A 19,958-nucleotide genomic window follows, 5' to 3' on the forward strand; every position below is an offset into this window, starting at 1 on the left:
TCTCCCTGGCATGTGCCCACCCACAGAGGAGCACTAGTCCCTCTCCTTCCGAAGGCTGGCCTCTCCCAGCATGTGCAGGAGATGAAACCCGAGAAACGGCTCGAGTGCGCATTACAGGCCCCAGAGCCCCAGGAATGGGATCAATGCCCGGCGCTGTGCTGTACTGATGGCTGCTGGGTGCCTTCAGCTCCAGGGTTTCCAAGGCTTTGATCCAATGCTTCTTGCAGGGGAAAGAGACGCCCCATGACTCAGATTTCCTTTGAGATCAAGAAAGTGTGGCTAAAGAAGTGACAGAGTGTCCACACCTTTCCTTGGAAGGGTGAGTGATCTCATTTTGTTGGCCTCTGCATCATCATTTCAGCTCCGAGACCCTCCTCTGCCCTAGTGCAAGTCCATGGCTCGCAGGCCAGGGCGATGCTCCAGGGACAGCTGCTGCTCTAGATGGAAGCAGGCTATTAAGACTGAGGGTAGTTTGGGGAAATGAGTGTCGGAGAGCAGGGGAGGTGTGCGGAGATTCTGCTTGGGCGCTTTTTTTCTCCCCAAGATGCTTATCTGCTGGTCTGGCAGGAGCTTCCAGCAGACCTTGGGTACCAGACCCCAGAAGGGCCTGTAGAGTCAGCCACAGGGCCAGGATGAGATGAAGCATGTGAGGCATCCAGGGTGCAAAATTTAAGGAGGCGCTCACTCTCAAGGTGGTTCAGCCATGGTGTAGGCACTTGCATGAACCTGAGAGTGAGTGTCTCTTTAAATTTTGCACCCTAGGCACCATGTAAGTTTCACCCTAATCCTGGTCTGGTCACAGAGTCTGACAGCTTCTCTTCTGCTTCTTACAGTATCATGGATAACCCTCAATACAGCACAAGGATTTGATAACTCATCTTTGCTTCCATGAACTGTTGAGAACTGGAGTGGGTCTTCTTCCCTCCCCCCCCCCCCCCGCCTATATCCCTGAACCTGTCAATAAATATTGAGCAAATGACAGAATGTAATGTCCATAATGAGGAGACTGAAAGTGAAATTTATGTTGATCTGTGTGGGACAGTGTCATGAAAGTTAAACTGATCATCTTAAAGGAACTGGAACAATCCAAACTTTATCTTCAAGTTTACTTGTTGGTATTCATTCATTCACTCATTCGCTTTTATTCATACATTCATTTAACCAACTAATCATCCAACCAACCTTCTGTCTGATCAACCAACCCACTGACTCAACAACCCACCAACCAACTCAACCCATCACAACTGTGATGGCCCAGATGTCCCATGTTTAAGTCATCTTGAATCCTCCTTCTTTAGGAAGCCTTTCCCAGTCTCTTCTCTGCTCTTGGACCTGGACATGGCCCCCTTCTCATACCTCTCAGAGCCCATGTCACACTGGAGAGAGATGACAGGCTGCCTGAGTCTCCTGCTGGCCTGTCAGCCTAGTGTGGGGGTGAGTTGTCTGTGATCTTGCTTTCTCAATTTTGCCCAGAACTGTTCCAAACTTACTGGATGGAGCTGAATCATTGACTTTGCCTTGGGGGAGGGGGAAGTGAAGTATGAGTCTTCCCTTCACTCAAGGGGTACATGAAAGAGTGGGTTAGTGACTGAGCAAAGAGGAAAAGTCACCTAAAATTAGCATCTGTCCTGGAGCCAGTTGGATGGTGCCCCCTGAGGTGCCGTAGGATCACAGAGGAGGGAGCTGTTGCTGGGCGGGGCCTGGAAGGCGGGCAGAGTTGGAGTAACCCTTTCCGGGGGCAGCCAAGGGCCTCCTGGCTGTGCCTGGACAGAACCTTCCTCCAAGCCGGAGGTTGTTTGGGAATAAATTGCTGGTGTCCCCGGGGCCGCGTTCCTAGAGACTAAAGCAGCTCTCGCTGTTCCTCAGCCCCTTTTCTGGGGCCGTCTTGGGCCCTGCTGCATTCGAAGACTCCTTCCCTCGTGACTCCCAGCTGGTTTTCCCGTGGACGCGGGCGGAGTGCGCCGTGACTCAGTCGGGCTGATGCCTCCACCTGGGAAGGGAAAGTGGCCTTTGATGCTGAGCTCTGTCGGGTATTTTGGGCAGAGTCTTCAAATCCCGACGCTGGCCTGCCAGGGCGGCTTCCTGTGTAGCTGGATTCCATGTGTGCGCCTCATTCCAGAAAATTCGACTTTGTTTTCTCTGCTCATTCCATGAGCCGTTACTAAAGCCATGGGACTCCTTCCATATCCTGTTGGGGCCAGGTTCATGGCCATGGGTCGCTCAGAAGTGGGGCCTTTTCCTGGTCGAGTAAACAGTTTTTGATCTCACTCTAAATACAAGTTATTCAATTTTATTTGGTTCAACAAAGCCTTTATGGATTGCCTCCTCTTTGTTGGAATAGTGCTGGGAGAGAGATGTGGAAGATGAGGCTCCTACTCCAAAGAGGCGGAGGCAGCCATACACTGTTCTATAGGATTAAAAAAAAAGCAAAAACGAGTGATGAGGGGACGAGGGCAGAGTGCCATGGGCTGGAGTCTGGATTGCTTCGGGAACAGTTAAGTTGTTGATATTTATTTATTTTTTAAAGTGTATTTTTATTGATTTCAGAGAGGAAGGGAGAGGGAGAGAGAGATAGAAACATCGATGAAGAGAGAGAATCATTGATCAGCTGCCTCCTGCACGCCCCACACTGGGGATCCAGCCCACAGCCCGGGCATGTGCCCTGACTGGGAATTGAACCGTGACCTCCTGGTTCATAGGTCAACGCTCACCCACTGAGCCACACTGGCCAGGCCAGCTGTTGATATTTATTGATTACTCACTATTTGGCAGGTCCTGTTGCAGGAGCTTTAGATGTAGTATCTCATTTCAGCCTCACAGCAACAGTAGGCGGGTTATTGGCTCTAAGTTTATAGGTGGGGGAACTGAGGCACAGAATGGCTGGCCAGTCTGAATTCATGCCAGCAACCTGGTCTAGCGGCCTCAGGCCTGTCTGGGGAAGGAGGACTGTGGGGGAGCTGACCCCCGCAGGGACTTACAGGGCCCGTCTGGTAATTCAGGGAGCGGAAGGCTCTTAAGCCGAGGGGACAGTGTGAACACAGGCAAAGAGGCGGGCAAGCTGGTGTGGCTGGAACCCCGGGCATGTGGGGGGACTGGACAGCTCCCCGACAGCCGGCCCAAAGAGCAACAGAGAGGAAGAGAAAGGCTTTGGTGTTTCTGGTTCTGTAAGGGTTGTTTCTTTTTAACCAGTTGGAGTTGTGCTTCAGGAAGGTTAGTCTGGGGGCACTGCAGGACTGAGCAGGGACCGGCAGCAGGAACCCGACCTGGAAGGCAGGTGGGCGGTGACCTGAGGGCACCAGGGGTTCAGGCGCAGGGGCCTGCGGAGGAGAATCCATAGGCCTTGGCGTACAAGGAGGCTGTGGCCCGGAGGCCAGGAGCCTGGGCCTGCCGCTCGCAGAGGCAGCGGGTCTGCAGCAGGAGGCCCGGCTGGGTCCGGAGGTGGACGAGGCATCTGTGTGCACCCGCCCGGGGAGCTTCTGCTCCCACAGTGAGGAGGGGGCAGCAGCGCGGGTCCTGGGAGCGCGGGGTGAGAGCTTGGGAGAGGGGCCTTGGGAAGGTGCTGCCCTGCTGAGAGCTTAGTCCTCGAGGGGGGTGGGGGGCGGTGCCCAGGCCAGACCCCTGCAGTGGGCTTGGTGTGATGAGGAAAAGGAGTGGGGGGAGCAGGCGGATGAGGAGGTGAGGGAAGAGCGGGGGTCCACAGAGCAGGAGGTTGGCACCGTGGCACCCTGTGGGGAGGTTTCGAAGTTGGTGAGGGGGTGGCTTGGAGAGAGCACTGTCAGTAGGCACCTGAGGACAGTGGTCGCTGCAGTGGGTGGAGGACTTGGCGGGGTAAAGACATCGGCAGAGAACGTGGAGGTTTTATAAGAAAGTTTGAGGTGAAGGGAAGGCTAGGAACAGGGGGCGCTCAGGAGGGGAGAGGATAGGGGTCAGGGTCTGTTTTTCCAGGATGGGAGAGATGCGAGCACTTTGTAAGCCAGGGCCGGTGCCAGCGCCCGGAGGAAGCTCTGCCCGTTCAGGAAGCCGAGGAAGCAGGAGCAGGAAGCGAGCGTGGGGTGGGTCCTGGAGGGCAGCGCTGAGGACCAGGTCTGTCTTCCCCACAATAGTGACCTTGTCCGTAGGAGGGGCCCGCGTGGCGCAGGTTCCCAGGCACCTTTACGTCGCCATGAGAGCGGAGCTGCTCCCGGAGTGTCTGTGTTCCATGACATGTATCCCAGCTAAGCCAAGCTTCGTCAAGCTGCTTGGGAAACGTTGCATTTCACCATAGCTGAGACTTTGACACGTGGCTCTCGGCGTGGCGAGGTTGAACGAGTCTGAGATTTAAAATTGGCCATTCTTTTCCTGACTAACAGGCTGACCGCGGGCACAGTCTTTTATATTTTAAAAAATCTCTTTGTGGACGAGTTTCTTTCATCTAAAAAATGGAATGACCTACCCACCTTTATGGGATTGTTATGAAGAAGAAATGAAATAATGTATAGAAGATATTTGACCGACAATAGTTACTTTAATAAACTGGAGCTTTGTCTCCTAGTATTTAGTTAGCCAAAACACCTCCTTTCTTAAATGGATAGATGTGTTCTTGAATAAATGAAACTTTTGTGGGAAAGGGATGGGAAGTGAGGTTAGAGCCAGATTGTGGAAGATTATGATGGTCAAAGAGAAATGTTCGCATCCACCGTGTGGGCCATGGCCAAGGGGAGTGAAGCTCCCAGTGTGACTTGGTGGGCCAGGCACATAGTAGGCCGCAGCCTTGCGGGTTGAATTTGTCTTCCAGGAGGTCTCTCCTCCCCTTAGCGTGAGGCCAAGGTGCGCTGTCCATTGGAAAGCCCTGGCGGTTGACATAGATGCCCACTCCTGCCTTTCTCTGTCCCGGAAACCCCCGAGCCCGGCCTGGGCCTCGTGGCTGTGGTCCTCCTCCCGGCTCCTGCACGGGGCCCAGGGCTTCGGTGGGGTCTGGAGGAGGGAAGAGAAATGGGGAGTCCGTGGAGCAGGATGGCATTCCTGTTATTGATGGTGCTGCTTCCTGTGATCCCAGGGTCACCTGGTTCAGCCCTGGCTCCTTCACGTGAGGTTTCTTCTGAATGAGAAAAATAGAGGCTCAAGCAAACTACAAAGTCACCCACAGGCGCTGAGACCAAGTACTCCGTCCGCATCTGGGGATGGGGCTCTTCTGAGAGGCGTGGTTAGACCACCTCCCCGCTTCCACGCTCACTCCTCTTGGGGCAGTGACACACTGAGTGTTCGTGTTCCAGAGGCTACGTGCAGAGCGTTTCGATGAGCGTCTGGGAGCCGGCACCAGGAACTGCCAAGGAAATGCATCCACACAGCCTTCGGCAACCCAGAGCCTCCCCTCCCGCCCCCTCTCAGCCTCCTAACCAATCTCCAGTCACTTTCTAGCCGACATGTGTGGACAATCAGGCCTCCTTAAAATCAGGGCACTCCTAGGCAGAGAGGTCAGAGTCTCCATTTTAGAGAAAAGCCAAAAGCAATCCTGGCCCACTTAATATTTAATAAAGTCATTACGACCGATGTTTTTCTTCGTTTTAAAGAAAATAACTCCAAAAGGGCACACCCGAACCGATGCAGGGTCTGGGACAGCGTAAACAAGGGCCCTGGCTTTCAAAGGGCTGCCATGCAGATAAGCCCCACATGGATCTGGTAGGAGATTTTCCTTGTTCTTAGGCGGTACAGGCTCAGATGCTTCAGGAAACACAAAGTGTGTGCGTTTGTGTGTGTAGGTGTGTCTGGAGAGAGGGGAAAGCAAACATGGCAAAATGTTAGCAGTTTGTCACTCTAAGTGAAGGGTACGCTGGTATTCATCGTGTCGGTCTTTTACGTTTCCCGTAGGTTTAACATTTTTCAAAATAAAAAGGGAAAATAGAAACCACATGGAACAAAGAGGGAAAACGAATAGTCAACAGGATCTCTCTCTCGTCGCTCAGTAAGCATCGTAAAGAAGTGTAAGGAGGACATAGTGTTTCTATAAAAGTTGGAATGCGGGTGATGATACAAAACAGAAGGCTGGCCCAGGAAACGCCCCGGGACGAGCCCCACAGGGCGTGAGCGGGGCGTGGCCGTCCTTTCCTGCCCAGGACCATGGCCCGGCTGTTGCTGAAACAATAGCTTGTACATATTTTCCAGATGTGCCGAAAGCAGCCCGTTCAGTGTCGTCCTGATGGGCATTGTGGAGCCGATGCCTGCCCTCGCCGCCCGCGGGGCTGGAGCCGCACACCTACCCTGGCAGTGCTTGCTGGCCATGTCCTCCCTCCTCACTCTTGGGATGTTTTCTCGAAACCCCCAATCCTGTGATTACACTCACGCCGTGAGGCGCAACGTGACATTTGTTTCCAGGCCAACAGGCGGCTGCCCAACGTGGGTCCAGCGGCTTCACATGGTTTTTATATTTGTTCTGGAAAAAGCTCCAGATACCTTTGGTCAAAGCTCTTCCTGTTGGCACGTTGCTGGGGCCATTTCCCGCCCACGCCATCCCGCAGGGGCTGCCGTCTGCAGGCCCCGTCACGTCTGCCCTGCGGGGCCAGGTGGCAGGAGGGCCCGGCCTGGAAGCGAGGACGCCGGGGGTTCTGAGGGCAGGTGCCTCCAGGCTCCTCCTGGGTGATTTGGATCCGGATTTCTAGAAACCAGGGAAGCCAGAGCCTTGCCAAGGGCCCCATTCCGCGTCTGAGAAGTTCCACTGCTAAGGAGGAAAGTGGTTGTGCTGCTCTGATCTCTGTTTTTCCTTCTGAGAAACTCAAACAAATGCTGTTACCTCCTCAGGAGTGAACACTTGCCCTGCGCTGCATGGAGTCCCCACTTCCGAGTCCCAGAGAGGCGGGCCCTGTGCTTCTCGCCTCGGGGATCACGGCAAGTTCCAGCTCAGATATCCCATCCTTGAGGGGCTGTTCTCAGCCACATCCCAGCTCCCTCCTGGACACCCCACCTGCCGGGCCCACCCACCAGCCACCTGTGCTGACCAGCTGGGCGCCCTCACTAGGGGCTGGATGGTGACCCCAGAGGGGTGTGGAGGGAGGAAACCACGCCCTGGTTGGTACCAAGGGGCCGCACACCCCATTGCGAGTGAAAACGGCTGCAGGAGAGGCCCGGTGGCCGCCCGCTGGCTTAGGGCATGTCTAATTTTAGCCCCGGGTGTGCTGGCCCTGGCTGGGCTGGCTCCCCTGGAAGCCCCACAGCTCCCTGGGCGTGTGTGAGTGGCATAATGCTCAGTCTGCAGAGCTAACTTGGGTTTCCAGCAGCAGGTTTCTCCTTTTTCTAAGAAATGCCCAGGAAACAATCAGCCCTCTGTGCTTTTGGAGTCGGTCGGCATTTCCTGGAGGTTCCTTCTTCTTGGCGGTGTGCGTGGAGGGAAGAGACGCTCTAGGGCCGGTCTCAGCCGGGCCTTTCTCAGTACCAGCAAGGGGAAGGCAGTGACAGGACTGCACGCTGGAGGAGACTTGGGGTCAGCTGTCTGGTGTAGTGGGTCCCTGGGAATTCATGGGTCAGCAAAACAACAACAACAACAAAAACCAAAAATCTGGGGGACCAACTTCAGGTTCAGACTCCGACCTTGTGGGCCTGAAGCAAACACAGTTTGGGTGGCTTTTTTAAAACAAAAAGTAAAAATATCTAATTTTTGCCAGTTTTACAAAAACAGAAGACCGTGCCAACACACTGCTAGGGCTTCTTATTTTTCTGGCTAAGTAAGGCTATAAAAACAATTTTATAAAATTTAAATATAGCCATAATCTCGAACTAAAAGTCCAGCCTTTACAATGACCAAACGGAGCCCGTGAAAGATGCCCCGTATTGTGGCTGGTTTTCCTCAGTCATCGTCGGCCACGTGTCACACACTGGCTTGTGCTCCAATTCCCTGATCCCCGATGTCCTCACTTGTGAAAACAGGGCTGGAAGGTCTCTGTGCCTCCTCCCACCAGAGTTGTGCTCTGCGGCGCGTGGTAAAGTAGAAACAACCCCAGATAAACAGTTGTCTATAGGGACAAAGCTACGCAACATTAAACCCTTCGAATGTCACAGAGTCTCAGAGAGGAAAATGGGAGCCCAGGGAAGGTGGCTTTTCCCCAGGGCCACTTGGGGGAAGACAGGAACTCGAAAAATAAGTGTTGCCCAGCCAGTGTGGCTCAGTGGTTGAGCATCGACCTATGAGCTAGGACAGTGGTCGGCAAACTGCGGCTCGGCAAACCGCGGCTTGCGAGCAACATGCGGCTCTTTGGCCCCTTGAGTGTGGCTCTTCCACAAAATACCGACTTCTGTGCATGGGCCACAAAGTTTCAATTGCACTGTACATGTGCGCCCACACGTGGTACTTTGTGGAAAAGCCACACTCAAGGGGCCAAAGAGCCGCATGTGGCTCGCGAGCCGCGGTTTGCCGACCGCTGAGCTAGGAGATCACAGTTCCATTCCTGGTCAGGGCACATGCCTGGGTTGCAGGCTCAATCCCCGGTGTCTGTGTGTGTGTGTGGCCGGGGGCGGGGAGGGGGGCGGGGGCGCGGGGAGATGTGCAGGAGGCAGCTGATCAGTGATTCTCTCTCATCATTGATATTTCTATCTCTCCCTCTCCCTCCCTTTCTGAAATCCATACAAATATATTTTAAAAAATAAGTAAAAACAAGTGTCATGTAAGCATAAGCCTCCCCTCCTTTTCTAAAGGCAAATGAACCCAAATGTCTCTATTTTCAAATTGGTAGGAAGTTGAACTGGGGCCCAGACAGTATCATTTCAAAGTCACTGCTCACGGCTCTTCTATTAATGCTGGTCAGGGGAACGTTTTATGAGTCAAACGGAACACATTTCATCCCAGGAGTCGTTTTAGGCCACCCCTTGGCATACTGAACCACACAGAGCCGAAGTGGACTCAGTGTTTAATGGGACTCGGAGGAAGTCGGCCTCTCCCGCTGGGCAGCTCCCCCCTGCACATGCTGCCTTTATTAGGACAGTGAAGGTGCCAGAAAGTGGCTTCTCCTAGCAGCCGAGTCAACACCTCCACACAGCTTTCCAGGCCGCTATGGAAACCGGCGGCAACTCTTAGGTCATGTCTTCTAGGCGGCGTGTTAGAACCTTCCCTTTTATAGCTCCGAGCGGTACTTCAGACGCCGGGGTGTCGAGGTGCTTCTTCCTTCCTGGGGCCTCACACCAGCCTCGGGAGGGCGGGCAGGGCAGCCTCCGTCCCAGGCAGGGCATCCCTGGGTCCTCACTCCACTGCCAAGAGCCCCAACCAGGGGCATCCTCGGTGGTCCCGCCTGCTGGGCGTGCAGCCGGGGCTCACTCGGGGTGCGGGCCCTGAGGCCTGGGCCAGGCACCATGTCAAAAACAAGTGTTAAAAACGCCTGCCTCTCGGTCTCCTCCAGGAATGGTCTTAGCTACACCCAGGCACCTGCAGCCACAGTGAAGGGCGGGCGGCACATAGGAATGGAGAGCCACGAAGCCCTGCTCGCTAGCTCAGTCCCTTAGGGAAGTGTCACCAACCTCTCACCGTGCGTTTTGCATCTTAAGAAAATGCAGTCAGTGCTGCTGACATCCAGCGGGGATAGACGAAAACCAACCCAGGGGACTCTGGGGCCTAAAATTCTCTCTGTGGCTTTACCACCACCCCGGGGCCCGTGGCAAAAGCTCCCGCTCCCAGCCCCGCTCCTGCTAGGGCCAAAGGATTAAACGAGGAGGCCTGGGTTGGCCTCTCCAGCCCTTTCGGATGGATGGCCGTATCCGGGGAACTCGGTCCTCGGCGTCCAGAGGGAGCATCATTAAACACCAGCTGTGTGCCAAGGCCTGGTGCCAATTGGGAGAATGGGAGAATAATATGCGGGAAGGCCACACCTGGCTCAGTTTTATTTGCCAGTTGTGTGCCCTTGAAAGAACCCTCCCGTCTGATGCCTTGGCGACGGGGGTAGATTTCTTCTCTGTTCCTGGAATGTGCCCGAGTCCGGCCTGACTTGAGGGAGGAGGAGGAGGAGGCCTGTGGACTCGGTTTCGGATCTTGCTCGGGCTCTGCAGGCTTTTGGTCAAGGGTGTGTTCCAAAGGCCATGGGGAGGGGCCATACGGAAAGATAGTTAAGCTGCGAAATCATCGCCCGAAGAACAATGGTCCAGGAGGCAGGAGTACAGCGTGTCTTCCCTCCTGCTGGATGGACCGGGCCGATGGCTTTTCCAGGAGGATGCGGGGCCATCAGTGCCCCCCCCCCCGCCCCCCCATCTGTCCTCACAGGATGATCCCTATTTTTGTCCAACCTTCGTCATCATGGACCCGGATGAGAGAGACTTGGGTTGGCAGCCCAATTCCCAATGAAGGTTTTTCACTAGTTTCAGGAAGATAATGTATTTGGGTTGAATTGTTAAGGCAGATTGCTTTCACAGTATTCCAAACAGTGCTTTCTCACAGGAAATGTCAGACCAGGCAATTCTAGTCAGGTTTTCCACATCCTAAAGAGCAAAGAAAAGAGAGGGAAAAAAAAGATCCTTTTTTTTTTTTTTTAAATGTTGAAGGTCAACAGAGCTGGCAACTGTTAGAGTCGCTGCACATTGTGGTGGCCTGTGCACACGATGACTTCTTGATAACCCAACCCTAAGGAGACCTCACGCTCGTTAGGGCTTAATTTTAAAACCTCCTGCTGATTCCGAGGCTCAGGGGGGTGGGGCCCTTCCCGATGCCGGGCACGGACCCCCTCGGGCTGACTCCTGGGACCAAGGACACGGGAGCCGCCCCTTCCTCTCTGCAGAGCTCAGGTTCCTCATCTGTGAAAGCTCTGCCAGGTGACCCCCACACCTCCTTCCAGCTCCAGCTCACCACGATTCCGATTCCGCACCTCGTCCTTTCTGGGGGAGCTTGGCTGAGCTTCTAGAGGAAGCCGAAGAGAAATGGAGAGCAGGAGAGGGAAAAGGAAAAGATCTGCCCTTCTATAGAGAACTTGGATTAAATCAAAGTTCTTTTTAGATCAGCTTGCCCTCGGGGATCTGCCCGCCTCTCTACGTCTTATTCCTCCCGAAGCTCAGCCTTTGCTGAGAGCCTTTAAGGGCCGTGCAAAGTCACTGCTGGGAAGCAGAAACCAGCAAACGCAGCCACGCCTCAGTGCGCGCTGTGGCACCCTCCCCCAGAGGGGCTGTGGCTGGGGACGGGCTGGGTCTGCAGAGCTGAAGCCCAGGATCCTGGATGTCATGGCCCTTGCAGCCTCCCAAGGACGATTCTGGTCACATGGAGGTGGAGACGCCAGGCAATCAGTGTATCCCTAGGCGATGCCCATCTTCTCTGGCCCTGGGGCAGGTCTGTCCAGTTCCCATGTGCACACTCTGCTTCATTGCCATCTCACCCTCTGGCTCACTCCAAAAGGATGTTCTGTTTGAAGCTGGATAGTAGCAGGAGCTGGACCTGGGTCAGGAAGCTGGACTTGGCGCGGTGCTTGTCAGTGTCACTCGCCGTGTTGCCTCTAGTGTATCTCTACCGCGGACCACCCGTTGGCGACCGCTGCTCTAGATAATTGTGAATCTTGTGGAATATGGATTCCTCATCTGGCCACTGCCTCCACTGGGAGGCTCCAGGCTTCAGTGTTAGGATGTTCTGTAGGGTCCAGGTACACGTGCCAAGCAGAGCAAAACCCTCTTCTCCCATGAGCCTGTTAAGTTCTTATTTTTAAAATATGTACTGAGTATTTATTTTTTAAAATGCTTTTTCTTATCTATTGAGATTATTTGACATCCCCCCCCCCAACCTGTTGGTGTGAATTACATTATTCAATTTTCTAATGTTACAGTATTCTTACATCCCCACTTGGTCATAATTTTCTTCGAACTCATGGCTGATGCAATTGTCTATTATTTTATTTCATATTTTTTCACTTGTGTTTATAAGTGTTAGGTTTTTGGAATCAAGGTTATAAGCCTCATTAACCATCACCATCGTCATCATCATCTCAGCTATTCCTGTAGCAATTATTGTGTGCCGGGTACTATTCTTAGTATTTGACATGTTAACTTGTTTAATATCATCCTCTTTGGAGGTGGGACTATTGTTAACCTCATTTTATGGAGGTTCATGATGGCTAATATTTCCTGTCGAATTGTTCTCTTTGTTATTCTGTAACAGATAGGGTTATCAGGAATAATGCTTTTTATCCCAAAGTCTATTTTTATCTGATAGTATTTAGCTATGTTGGCTTTTAAATGGTTGGCATGCAAGTGATTGGTTTTTCCCATGCTTTCCTCTTCACCTTTTGGGTCGTGTATCTTGTGAACAGCATGTTGCTAATTTAAAGAGTCAACCTCAGTGTCTCTTTTTGCTGATGAGGCTAATTTATTTGCTTTATTATAATTACTGATATACCTGAAATCATTTGTCCTGTTATATTTTATACTTTAATTTTGCCACACTTTTTCTTTTTCCTTCCTTTTCTTTTTTTTTTAAGTTAATCATTTTAAAGAGAACAATTCAGTGGCATTGAGTACATTCACGACGTTGTGGGTTTCATTTCCTTCTTCTGGAAGTAAATCCTGCAGAAGTTCATTCAGTGAAGGTCTGTGACGGTCAACCGTTTTAGTCTCTGCCTGAAAATGTCTTCATTTGTCCTTACCTTTAGTCTTTTGAACATTAAACATGTTGCTTGTTTACGTAATTGCTGCTTATCTTTTCTCTAAGGTGTTTCTCATTGTCTTTGGTGTTCCAGTAGTTTCAGTAGGACACTCTGGGTGTGCACTCATTGTCACACGCACCATTTGACGCTACTTTGTTTCTCTGGATTCCCGGCCGGTAAGTTGTTGGCAGTTGTCTTTTCAGTAAATTCCTTTCATGCATTCTCTTTAGCCTTTCCTTCTGGGACTCCTTCTAGAGGGTTAGTGGACTTGAAATTTCCCCTCCCTTTTTTTCTATTTGATCCTTCAGATACTTTTCCTCTCTTTGATTGAGTTGCATTCTGAGTGATGTCATCTGATAGCTCCTAGTCATTTGTTATCTCTTCACTGCATCTGGTCTCCTGTTTAAGCTTACAGAGAGTTTATTCCCAACTTTTAAAACATTCTAACCTGTAGGAAAGTTGGAATAATAGTACAGCGAACACTTATATAACCTTCACCTATCTTCAACAATTCTAAGATTTTGTCTCATTTATTTTTTCCTCTCTTTTTTCTTTTCCCATCTAAGTTATACGGAGTATGTATTTGTAGCACACACACCTATTTGAAAGTAAAATCCAGATATCATGACATTTTACCCCCAAATATTTCAGCTAAGGATAAGAACATCCTCCTACGTAACTACAGTTCCATGATCACACCCAAGGAACGTCACATTCCTTCAGTAACAGCTAACATGAAGCCCATAATCAGATGTCTTCCAAGTGGCTCCAGAATACCTTCTAGGCTTGAGTTTAGCATAGTCATGTCTCTCCAGCCTCTTTTTAATCTCAAACAATTTCCCCCTTTCCTTTAGTTTCTCATGGTGAGTGTAGTCTTGTTGACCACACTCTAGATATGTCTATTTTGTTATTAGGTTTATTTTAAACACCTTTGGCAAGGACAGCACGCATACGATGCTGCGCATTTCCCGTTACATCACACCAGGGGCCCCTGAGGCCAGGTGGCTTTATTTTTGGTGGTGCGAAGTTGGGTCACTCCACGAAGGTGCTTTCTCCATCGTTATAAAGGTAACCTCCGTTCTGCAATGAATAAGGAATCTGTAACCTTCAGGCTATAATTAACCTCAGAAACCTTTCACCAGTGGTTTTAGCATCCGTCAGTGCCCTTTCCCCATACTAGGAGTTTATAAAACGGTGATTTCCTAATTTTTATCATTCTTTTTGATTTATTAGTTGATGGTATTCTATAGAGAAGACCTTTCCATTACCTATCGTTCCCTCCCTTCCTCTTCTAGAAGCAGGCTCATATATTTTAAAAAATGTATTAAATATGTTATGTCCATCATCATTATAATGCTCATACATTTTTTAATTTTTATGAGACAATTTATTTTTTACTGCTGCCAGTTTTTTTCTCATAGTCTTTTTCTTTTCTTATGATTTTCATTTCATTTTAAAAAAAGTTTTCTCTAATATCTCAAATTACAAGTCTTTTAGATTGTTGTTCTGTTATCTCGGCTTCTTGGGAGTCCTGCTTGCTGTTTTAGCTGGCTTTCACTTGCGGTGCATCCTTTTCTGATACATTTAATAGGTTTTTGTTTTGAGCATATTTTCAGTGGGAACTTTACAGATGTCTCTCTCCTCTCCACACGTGGAATCTTGCATGGCTCTCCTTGTGGAAGTGCCCCAGCTAATTCTACATGGCTTCGGTTTCTTGTGCCAGGATATCATTGGCTTGGGAAGTCTTATGTCGATTTCTTGTATTCTGGATTCCTGTGCTCCATGAATCAACTTGGACTCCATTCACACTGGGTTCTGTTTCCATCAAATATAACATACAGTGAGTGATCAACATCTTCACTCTCACGGGATACCTTTCTTTTGGAATCCATAACTAAGTTAGCCGAGCATCCAGTACCAACATACAGGAAAGGTCATCTCCTCATCTGGTTTTATGTGAAGAGCTGGTGTGATATTCTGACCATAGGGATACATAAGCCGCAGAGCATCTGCAAGAGTAGCATGGCCCGGCACGACCTCTCAGCGCCCTGAGCCTGGTCATGCCCCACAGGGAGTGGGCACGCTCAGGCTTCCCCAAGGCACAGACGAGGCAGCGGATGCCACAGAGGGTAAGTGACTTGCCCAGGGTCACAGGGAGTGGGGGGAGCAGGGATAAGAACTCCAGCTTCCGAGTGGCTCTTTCCACCAAGCCGAGTTTCAGTTACCCAGGGATTGAGTCCTGGCCCCAGGTAGCTCTGAACCCCGCAGTGCCCTGGCCTTGCCTCTCCCTTGGGGCACAGGGAGGCTCTTGGATGGGAGTGGCGGCCCGGCCACAGCAGGCGAGCTGGCTGTCTGCGGCCTGCTTCCCATGGATTTATTAGGAGCACGCTTTGACACAAGTCTCTGGGTTATTGGCACAATCATCTTTTGAAGAAGTGTTTTGAATCCTTGATTTATCTTTTTGTCATTGTTTTTTCATAATGGTTTTCATTCAAAGGCAAGAACATGCTTTTAAACTGACCTTTTAAACTTTGTAATGCTCATGCCACAAAGCGACACATGAAAGGAACAAAGGCGCATTCCCGGGTGTGGACTTGCTTGAAGTCCCCTCGGTGATGAGATCCGGGAAACAGCACAAAGCATCTGAGCGGGGCTCTCGCAGCTGATGGATGGCGCCCGGTGGAAGTCCCATGACCGGGAGCGGCCCCGCTGTACCCTACTAGGGGGAACGCACCCCACCCTCTCACCACGACTCGTGGCCACCCTCGTGCCTCATGGCTTTGCCCTCAGGAGCCCGGGGGGCCACTTGGGAGGTTTGGACTTTGTCCCATGGTCCACAGGAAGCATCAAATAGAAGAAAGAGCCAGCAGCCTGGGTTTGAGCCGTGGCTCTGAACATGTAAGTTGTGTGACCTTATGTGAGTCACCTGGCCTCTATGAGGGTCACTTGAGCCTCAGCCTCCATCTAGGAGCACTGCCTCGATGCTGGGCGCAGGGGACACAGGCAGCCGGGAGAATCCCAGTTCTTTGTTCCTCTTCAGTTACTTCTCTTACCACGTGCATTGCTTTTATTAGCTCACTGTTCTGGAGACTGAAGTCTGAGACCAGTTCCCCCGGGCTACAGTCAAGGTGTTGGCAGGGCTAGTTCTTTCTGGAGGTTCTAGGGAGACTCTGTTTCCTGCCTTTTTCAGCTTCTAGCGGCCACCACATTCCTTGGCTTGTGGCCCCTTCTTCCAACTTCCTAGTACATTCCAACCTCTGCTTTCGTTGTCGCATCAGCTCTCTTCTCTGTCAGATTTTCTGTTTCCTTCTTACAAGGTCTCACCCAGGTAATCCAGGGTACCCTCCTCCATCTCAAAATCCTTAATCCCATTTGGACCTCACGGACCACTGGTTGCTGACTGTTGCTTTAGACCATATAAGGTACCATTCACAGGCTCTAGGGCAGGGGTGGGCAAACTTTTTGACTCGAGGGCCACAATGGGTTCTTAAACTGGACCGGAGGGCTGAAACAAAAGCATGGATGGAGTGTTTGTGTGAACTAATATAAATTCAAAGTAAACATCAACACTAATAAAAGAGAAAAATGGTAATTGGCGTACGAGCTACCCTTTTCATTGGCTAATCAGGGCTATATGCAAATTAACTGCCAACTAAGATTGGCAGGTAACTGCCAACTAAGATTGGCAGTTAACTGCCAACAAGATGGCAGTTAATTTGCATATGTAGGCACAATGCAGGGAGGTGAAAGGGAAAGCAGGAAGAAGCCCCCTGCTACTGACAGTGATCGGAAACCCAGGGGGGAGCCAAGAGCTGGGGGCAGGGCAAAGGCGGCCCTGGGGCCGCCTTTGCCCTGCCCCCCAGCCATGATCAGAGAATCAGGTGCCTTTTCCACCCTGGCCAGTGATAGCAGGAAGTAGGGGTGGAGCCAGCGATGGGAGCTGGGCACGGTCGAAGCTGGCAGTCCCAGGAGCTAGGGGTCCCTTGCCTGGGCCTAAAGCAGAGCCCACGATCGCGGGGCCACTGCAGCTGTGGGTCCCCGCTGCCCAGGCCGGATGCCTCAGCCAGAGGCGTCCTGCAGGGGCAGGGGTGGAGCCCGCACGATCGTAGCGCCACCTGCTGCCACTGCGGGTCCCCGCTGCCCGGGCCGGACGCCTAGGCCAGAGGCGTCAGGCCTGGGCAAGGGGCCGATCCTGCGATTGGAGGGTGATGGGGGTCAACGCCTGAGGGCTCCCAGTATGTGAGGGGGGCAGGCTGGGCTGAGGGACACTCCCCCCCCCACCACCCAGTGCACGAATTTCGTGCACCGAGCCCCTAGTCATTACATAAAAGGGTATGGTCTTTTTTTTTTTTTTTTAGTTTTATTCATTTCAAACGGGCCGAATCCGGCCCGCAGGCCGTAGTTTGCCCACAGCTGCTCTAGGGTGTGGATTTCATTGGGGGCCATTGTTCAACCTACCACACCACCTCATATTGCAATTTATGTCTGTTCATTTTACAAGGCTGGGTCTCCCTGGGCAGGGAGACAGGCCTGCCAGGTAAGTGCCACATGTTTGCTGGGTGAGTGATTGACGAAATGAATGAATGCGTGCTTTGGAGTTGAGAAGGAGGTGACAGCCAGTCAGGGCTGTAGAGGATTAGTGTAGGTTTGCCAAAGGGCGTTCTAGCTTGTAAACAGGTATAGAGGCTCGGCTGAGGAGTTTGGCATGGAGGGAATGCAGGTGGCATGAGGGTGCAGAGCGGGATGAGCTTGGGCGGTGGGTGGCCAGGTCATAGAAGGCCCACAGGGCACCCTAATGGGCCTGGATATTATGTTATAAGGAAGCAGTATGTGTGGGTCTTTGGAGTCATTGCCTGGGTTCAAATTCCTCTGCTGCCACCTACTTGCTGTGCAACCCGGGGAAAATTACTGGCCCGCTCTGAGGCTCAGTGCAGTAACCCTTCATAGGGCTCCTCTGAGAAGCAGAGGGCTTTTGATACTTGCAGACACTCAGCGCAGTGCCTGGGACAGCCAAAGGATCAGGTAGCATTATTTGCTGTTACATCGCTATCATTTTTATGAAGATGATTATTGATGATGATGATGATGATGATGATGGGGGACCTTTGAAGAAGGTCAGCCCAACAGCAGTATGGCCCGACTTTCCTTTTTAGAAAGATGCCTTTGACACCCATATGAAGATGTGGGGGCCCCACTGGGGGGTCCTGAAGCCAGTCAGGACGCTGTTGCAGTGGTCTGGGTGAGAGATGAGAAGGCAGAGAGCAGAGATGGGTACCCGAGAGGCGTCACCGCCCTGGGATGTTCCAGAGATGCCCGGGCAGCCCTTGCTATTCTCTGCTCTCAGCGGGCCAAGGGGATCCTAGCGCCCATCAGGCACCTGCGTCTCAGGCATCGCTTTCAGACAGCGACGCTGACGTGCAGCAAGGGAAGGGCACCTCGTCTTAGTCTCCAGAAGGTTCAGACAGAGGTGGGACTCGAGTCCTTGGCCTTTAGTGGCGGGGCTGGTTGGGTGGAGGCTTCTGATGTGAGTGTGGGGACTGGGGAGGGTGGGTCTGACACAGCCTCTGTGCTGACCGTCCACCTTTCACATCCTCTGCCGCCCGTCCATGCCTTCACACTTCTTTCCAGCTCCTTCTGTCCCCATTCCCCACGAGGATGCCTGCAGAATTCTGGTAGCCAGGGGCATAGACGGGCGGTTTTGAATGGAGGAAAATGGCTTGATGAGTGGGGGAGGCCAGGAGAGGGGGAGGGCCGCCTGGAGGGGGGAGGGCGAAGAGCTCCGTGTTCCAGCACCAGCGTAGGAGACCCGGAGAACAAGCAGGAGTGCTCGGGTTTGGCACTGCACGTCCCGGGCGACCCCCCATCACGCCCCTTCATTCATCTTCAGGAGGAAGCCAGTTCAATAGGACCCACCGTGGCAAGATTGCAATTGTTACTTCAGTCATATCTCACCCTGCAGGGATGGTGGAGGAAAACATATTTCAATGTCACCATCAAAAGAGCTGTCAGTTTAACATAGCAAATGGGTTTTCAGAGAGTTATGTCATGTTGTTATTTTTAATACATTCTTTTTAGAAAATGATTTTGCTTTACTTCAGAGGGATGCCTGTGGGAGGGGCAGAAAAACCTAAAGAGAGTTAAATACAGGTAGATCATTTTAAGAAAGTTCCTCATGCATACACCTGAGTCTACCCGTCAGAAGCACAGCACAGGTTCTCTGGTACATTTTTTAAGAAGTATTTTAAATATATTTTTAAATTGATTTCAGAGAGAGCAAGGGAGAGGGAGAGAGAGATAGCAACATCAGTGATGAGAGAGAATCACTGACCGGCTGCCTCTCACATGCCCCCTTGTGGGGATTGAGCCCGCAACCCAGGCATGTGCCCAGATTGGGAACTGAACCATGATTTCCTGGTTTATGTGTGGACGCTCAACCACTGAGCCACATTGGCCGGGCTTTCTGGTGCATTTTAAATGGCTGCTGAAAGCTTTACAGGAAAGCTGGAGAAGGGAAACAAAACAGATGAGATGAAAACAATTTGTGTAATGATTACAAGAACTTGTGTGTGTGTATGTGTGTTTCCCAGCAGTATCATGGTGACATCAGCAAATTAACTTGCATTAGGTTCTTGGCAAGTGTCAAGCTACATTGTGATGTGTGTGTGTGTGTGTGTGTGTGTGTGTGTGTGTGTGAGAGAGAGAGAGAGAGAGAGAGAGAGAGAGAGAGAGAGACAGAAGGGGGTGGGTGGAAGTATGTGTGTGTGTGTGTGTGTAACAACATTGAAAGGCACCATGGAGACTATTTGGTCCATCCAATATGGAACCTGTCGCCCAGAGAGGGGGAGTGACCAGTACAAGGCACACACAGAGCGGAGGGCCAGGCTAGGGGGAACCCGTCTCCTGAACCCCCTCTAGCGCGCTCTGCCCTTGGCATCTCTCTGCTGTCCTCCCCTGGTACAGTGACGTTTTCTTTTTTCTAGGAAACATCAGGTACCAGTGCCCTGCAAGGTCGATGCTGAGCTGGGGGCCCTGCAGCTCGGTAGGTGTGACTCTGGCCTCCGGGCTTTGCCCGCCAGGGCCCAGGGGTCTTCTCGTGCTCTGCCTGGGAGGTGGCGGGTGGTGGGGCCCTCTCCTGGCGGGGCGGGGGCTCCTTTCTCCCCCCTGACCTCAGGAAGGATGGCTGGCCGGGAGCAGAGCAAGCTCTTGTTTGGTTGCTGTCTTCTTGCACCGCCCGTCTTTCCCTCCTGGAGAAACGTAAGAAGTCTGTGCATTTCTGGGTCCACCTGGGGGCCCGAGGAGCCTTTTCTGCATTTGGAGGTTCTTAGGGCCATTCAGAACCCACAGAGGCCTCCAGAAGATCGTCTCAGTCAACATGTTGGCCCAGCTGTG

General features: G+C 51.8%; 1 protein-coding gene across 1 annotated transcript in view; it reads left to right on the plus strand.

Annotated features, from left to right (window-relative positions):
- Nucleotides 1–19,958, plus strand: part of MINDY4 (MINDY lysine 48 deubiquitinase 4) — a 91,543-nt gene that overhangs the window by 20,225 nt on the left and 51,360 nt on the right. Inside the window, exon 6 of the mRNA XM_059712688.1 lies at nucleotides 19,550–19,608. Within this exon, the coding sequence (XP_059568671.1) occupies nucleotides 19,550–19,608 (59 nt within the window). The remainder of the gene's footprint in view (nucleotides 1–19,549; nucleotides 19,609–19,958) is intronic.

Source organism: Myotis daubentonii, chromosome 10, assembly GCF_963259705.1.
Source record: "Myotis daubentonii chromosome 10, mMyoDau2.1, whole genome shotgun sequence".
In the NCBI taxonomy this organism is placed as follows: domain Eukaryota; kingdom Metazoa; phylum Chordata; class Mammalia; order Chiroptera; family Vespertilionidae; genus Myotis; species Myotis daubentonii.